The 5818-nt window shown below is 45.9% G+C and overlaps 1 protein-coding gene across 1 annotated transcript in view; it reads right to left on the bottom strand.

Annotated features, from left to right (window-relative positions):
* Positions 1 to 2511, bottom strand: part of NOS3 (nitric oxide synthase 3) — a 23808-nt gene extending 21297 nt beyond the window's left edge. Inside the window, exons 1-2 of the mRNA XM_069083704.1 lie at positions 2348 to 2511; positions 442 to 544 (exon numbers count right to left, since the gene is read on the bottom strand). Of these exons, the coding sequence (XP_068939805.1) occupies positions 442 to 544; positions 2348 to 2484 (240 nt within the window). The 5' untranslated portion in view covers positions 2485 to 2511. The remainder of the gene's footprint in view (positions 1 to 441; positions 545 to 2347) is intronic.
* Between the last annotated feature and the right edge of the window lie 3307 nt (positions 2512 to 5818).

The raw sequence follows: 5818 nt of genomic DNA, 5'->3' as shown, positions 1-5818 counted from the left end.
TCTGTCTGTCTGTCTGTCTGTCTATCTATCATCTATCTATTTATCTATCTATCTGTCCTTCTGTCTATATAACAGTACCCATATGTGTTAGGTGGGGACAGTAATTATTTTCTGTATTTGACAGGCACTCTGAGCCAGTCAATTACTTTGCAGAACAGGAGCTAGAACTCTGACATATTGTGACTCATACTCCAGGATTTTCTCCCTTAAGCAGTTGGAAGGGTTGAGGTATTGACAGGGAGTGGTGAGTGGGGTGTTTGGGATTAGTGTTGGGTTTGGGAATCTGAGTCATATCTGGGGGAAGAATGGTTGGTAGGTACTGGGGACTATTTTCTAAATGGTCCTCTTTGTAAAAGATTAAAGGCCTCCTTTGTAAGTGGTTTTCTACTTTCAGGAGAAAAAGAGCAAGGTCGGAGGAGGGGGAAGTTCCAAGGAGCTTACCTGCTGGGCTTGGGCACTCAGGGTGTCATATGTGATGCTTCCTACTTCCCAGTTCTTTATCCTTGAGAATTTGGGCCCCTCAGGTGGCCGGGCTACCGGAGGGCTGTTGAGGAGTCAAGGGTGGAGTCATGGCTGTTCTGGACTTTTCTTAACTCCCTCAAAAATCTATCCCTAGGACTAGAGCTATAACTAAGGCAGAGGAACTGGAGCTTTGTCCCAGGGCACTGAGGATAGCTGACAAGGGACATGAATCCTGCTGAAGAGATACTTGAAATTCTCTGAATGTTTCACTGAGCCCTGGACCATTACCCTCAAGGGTCCCATTCCATGATGCTCCTTTCTCAGTGTCTGCCTTCCTCCCTTGCCATACTCCCAACTAGCATCTATGGAGTTATCTTTGGCGGTCCCTGGGGGCTCAAGCTGGACTTTCTGGATAAAAGGCATCTCCTTTTCTCTGCTTAACTGCATTCCAAATGGGAAGAACTGTCTCTTCCTGCCTCCCTCTGACCTCTTTTTACTCCAGGTACCAGAAATCCTAGTTATGACTTTGCCTAGGACTCTCTCAATTTAGGGTCAAGTCTTAGACGGTCCTGAAGTTGAAAACTGAGTTTTGCCTCACCCACAATACCCTCTGCAGGGGCCTGTTCTCATGGCCCTAGGATCCTATCACTTAGCACTAGGAACTAACCTTAGTGCTCAGGGATGGAACAAAAATCTCAGGGGGACTGGATGGAGGTCCTTGTTGTGCTATCTCCAGCCAGGATTCTTCTGCCCAGATTTCCCAGATTCCTGCTTGGACCCCTTCCTCATCAGGGGCTACTAAAGGCTAGTTTAGGACTGGAGATCGTGTGAAGGGAAGCCTCTGGAGCGTTATCATTTCCTCCCAGAGCTGCCACTGTGGGGGAGGAAGGGAGGGGGCCCAGGCAGCTCTGGGCTGCTCCTTTGGATCAGGGATGACTGTACCCCTGTGTCTCAGTTCCATTGCTCCTTTGCCTCCAAACTCGCCATTTTTGCCTGCAAGTCTAACATCTTTCTTCTTGGGTATATGCAGTCTCCTGGTGCCTTCTCTCTTGGTGACTCCCCCACCAGATCTCCCCCCCCCCACTATCACGGATTTATTTCCCAGTGATGGAACCAGGAGCTGCTACTACAGATAAGACTAGAGTAGGGGTTCTTAATCTGGGGTCTGAGAATAGATTTCAGGTGGGTCTGTGAATTTATCTTTATTTTCACTAACCTCTAGGTAAAATTGAACATTTCCTTCAATTATTTAAAAACATTATTCTGAGATGGGGTCTACAGGTTTCACCAGACTGCTGTAGAGGTCCAGGCTACAAAATGGTTAAGAACCCTTAGATTAAAGAATTGGGTCTGGAAGTCTCCTGTGGCCAAATCAGGGTTTCTTGCTCCAGAATGATCATCTTAGGAAGAGCCTGGAGAAAGTAACTGTCAGGTGTATCTTCTGGGGAGAAGGACACCTGGCTAGGTGAACAGGGTCTTGCTTGCTGGTGGGGAGAATGGAAGAGAAGTGTGCTCCAACCCCCAACAATTTACCAGCTCTATTACCCTAGCACTCTAACCTCTCCCCTTCTCTCCTCAACAGATTTTGGAAATCTCTAGGCTCCTTCCTAGCCTCTCTGCTGATTTCCTAATCTTTCCTCAGGACTCGGTGCTCCCTTTTTGTAATGTTCATCCCTTTGGATATTATAAAACCCTTATTCTTTCACTAACCTGTTTTCCAGCCTTCCTGGCTTTCCAGTCCGTGAGCATATTCGTCTCCCTTGTCCTTAAGTCCCGGATCTGTCCCTGACAGGGTAGCTCCCAAATTCCCAGCACCCCCAGCCCAACAGTGGTCCCCCTTAACCCCACTATCGCTCCCCTGCACCACATTGTACATGGCCCTCACCTGATGTCAGCCACAGCTGGACCCCCGTTCTCAGGTCCTGGTGTACCACTCTGTTTGCTGCATAGTCCCAGCCCCAGCCCCAGGCCCAGTCCACAGGGCGGACCAGGCTCCTGACCCACACTCTTCAAATTGCCCATGTTGGCTGCTCTGCGACTAGGCAGCTCTGAACTAAGGACCGGCCTTTTCCTTAGGAAACAGAGAGGGGAGGGGGATAGAGGGGAGGGGACTGGCCTGGGGGGGAACTGGGGGTTGGCAGCTAGGTCCTCGCCCCACCCCCGCCCCCATACACAATGGGACAGGAACAGCTCAGCTGGGAGGCAGTAAAGGCCACAGGCCCCACACCCTCCGTGAGGGGTGGGGGACCCGGACACTGAGGTTCCGTTTGTAGCCTGTAAGTCTTGGTGGCTGGTAAGTGGGAACCCAGGTGTCCTGGCCTTGGGAACTGCAACAAGGACTGAGCATAGCAAGAGGGTGATGTGTTGTGGTGGTGCTGGTGGGGGTGGTGCGGAGTAGAAAGGTGAGTCAGAGCTAGGACCCTGGGACTTAAAGATAGACCTAGTTCCGGAATAGGAATCAGATAACCAAGTTCCTGACCTTGAACATGGAAATCAAGTTTTGACATAAGCTTAGGAAAATAGGGTTGAAAAATTCAGGAGGAAACTTGAAGATAATCTAATCCAACACCCTCAATTTACTGAGACCCAGAGTGGTTAAGTAATATGGCCAAAATCATACATGGAGAAACAGTACAAGGACTGACCTCCAGAGCCAGGGTTTAGTTCACTACCCGATACTTGCCCCTTCATGTGTATATTACTTTTTTTTTTTCCAGCCCTGATTAAACAGAGGTTCAAAGATGTTGATCTGAGCACAATGGTTAGCATTAAATAAAATAGAATGAGGGTGATGGGAGGGACTTGAGATCCGGGATCATTATCTTTACTTACCTTGCTCAAATTGACTATTTTAGGTACTGTAGCATTATGGAAACTTAAGGGTCCTTGACTTAATCTGGGGACATAGAATCATTCAAGGATGCTGCCCCTTGAGTTAGGTTTAGGGAAACCCCACCTTCCCTTCCCAGCCCCAGTTTCCTGGCACTCCCCCACCCCCCCACCTCCTGTGAATCAAGGTGGGGACACAAAGAAGCAGGAAGCTTCCCCTACACCACCACCCCATCAGCCTCTGACGCATGTGGTCTCAAGGGAGCAGAAGGTCAGCAGATAGAAGCAACGGTAGGGTGAATTGGAACCTGCCCATGGGGGAAGACCTACAATCACTTTAACAGGAAACAGGATGATATGGATAGACTACAATTCCCAGAATACATTGTGACCCATAGCAGCTATCTTGATGCTCCCCAGGTAACACAGCATGCAGGGATTTGTAGTTTTGGGATCATTTTATTTCTTGGGATTGGAGAAAAGATTTGAGCAAGTGAGCTTTGGTGGGCAGAGTCTATTTTGTCCTTTGAACATGTGGCTTCAGAGGTGGAGAGGAGAGAGAGACAGAGAGAGAGAGAGAGATAGAGATAGAGAGAGAGAGAGAGAGAGAGAGAGAGACAGAGAGACAGAGAGAGACAGAGACAGAGACAGAGAGATACAGAGAGACAGAGGCAGAGAAACAGAGAGAGAAGACACACACACAGAGAAAGACTTTTAAAAAAGGATGTGGAAAAAGAGATTTTAGTCTGGGAGAGGGAAAAACAGAAACTGAAAATTTTTATTGTACTCACTGCTGAAAATCAGTGTAGGTCGAAGAGCAGGAAGAGTGATAAGGTGAACTGTAAGTAGGTGAACTTAAGGGGAAATCAACTTTCAAAATTTTATTTATTTTTATTCTGAACAATAACAACCAGCTAAGATGAGCACTCTCATACTAAAAGTAAAACAGAAAAAGAGTTGTAAATGAAACTACATATTTCATATTGCATACTGTAGTTTGCTTTTCCTTTTAAACATATAACAAATCAGACTTGTAACTTTCTTTATTTAATTTAAATTTATTTTGTTCAATTAACAAAAATCTATTTTCTCTCCCTTCCACCTCTCATATCCTCACTCCTTGAGGGGAAAAAAAAGGAAAAAAAAATGCAACCCTTATAACAAATATGCATTGTAAAACAAAACAAATTTCCATTTGGCCATGTCCAATTGCCTTCTTGTTATGAGGTGGCTGGCATCCTACAAATGTTTTTGTGCTTATGGACCCCTTTCTTCTTTCTTTGATCTCTTGGGAGTATAGACCTAGCAGTGGTATTGCTGGGTCAAATTAGGTGCCTTATTCTGCACCTTGAGCCCATTGCCTCTCAGTCAGGAGGGGAGTAGAATGCTTCATTTTTGTTCCTTTGGAATTGTGGTTAGCCAACTTGAAGGAGAGGACTAATCTGGGGATGTTAAAACCAGAAGGGACAAAACTAAGGTGGAGAGTTGGGTTTGATGTTAAGAGGGTAGAAGGCAATGTACCTGGAGAATAGCAATTCAGAGTAATATAATATCCTAAGGTTTAGAGGGCTCTGGATTCATATCATTCTTATTAAATATGCAGCCTGGTGACACAGTAGATAGAATGTTGTCCCTGGAGTCAGGAAGATCAGATCTTGAATTCTGTCTCAAACACTTTAGCTGTGTGACCCTGGGTAAGTCACTTAACCTCTATGGGGATAATAACCACCACCCCAGGATTACTTTGAGGATCAAATGAGATGACTTATAGAAAGGGCTTTGAAAATTTTTAAATGTTACATATGTTAGTTATTATTATTCACATTTTATAGGTGAGAAAATGAGACCCCAGGAGGTTTTATGACTTACCCAAGATTGCATAGCTAGTAGAGGGCAGAGCCAAGACTTCTGACCAGAAGTTCTACTACACCATGCTATCTCCGGGAAAGGAAAGGAAGAACCCTCGAATTAGGGAAGGGGCCTACACCAGGCCAGACTAAGTAGGTGAGGAGAACATGTAGGGGTATGATAAAAGTGAGTGCAGTAGGATTAAGGGCTCAAGAATTCAGCTTGGATATTGAAAGGTAGGGGAGGGGCAGCTGGGTGGCACAGTGGATAGGGCACGGGACCTGGAGGCAGGAGGACCTGAGTTCAAATTGGGACTCTGACACTAGCTGTGTGACCCTGGGCAAGTCACTTAGACCCAATTGCCTCAAAAAAAGAAAGGCAGAGAATAGAAAGGAGTTGGGATATCACCTTTTCAACTCAGAGATTATCATCAGTTCATCTATAGCAAATCAATTGGGCCTACACTGATTTCTAAGTGGGACCAGATTGCTTGCAATCTGTTCCCTTGCAAAGCTCCTTTCCTCAGGAGGGATCTGGGGCATATATATAGCATTAATAACATATACAGAGAAGCTCCTCACTGGTCAGACCTCGGTTAGCTGGAATTCTTGGTTTACCAGTATGTTTACACAAAATTGTGATTGTGACATCACCTTCATTTCAGAATATATCTCTCCCT

Source organism: Petaurus breviceps, unplaced genomic scaffold (genome assembly GCF_028583685.1).
Source record: "Petaurus breviceps papuanus isolate PSGF00001 unplaced genomic scaffold, PetGlider_PUasm1.0 115, whole genome shotgun sequence".
Taxonomy (NCBI): Eukaryota; Metazoa; Chordata; class Mammalia; order Diprotodontia; family Petauridae; genus Petaurus; species Petaurus breviceps.
Note: the sequence above shows the minus strand (reverse complement) of the source record. Positions and strands in the feature narration are given on the sequence as shown.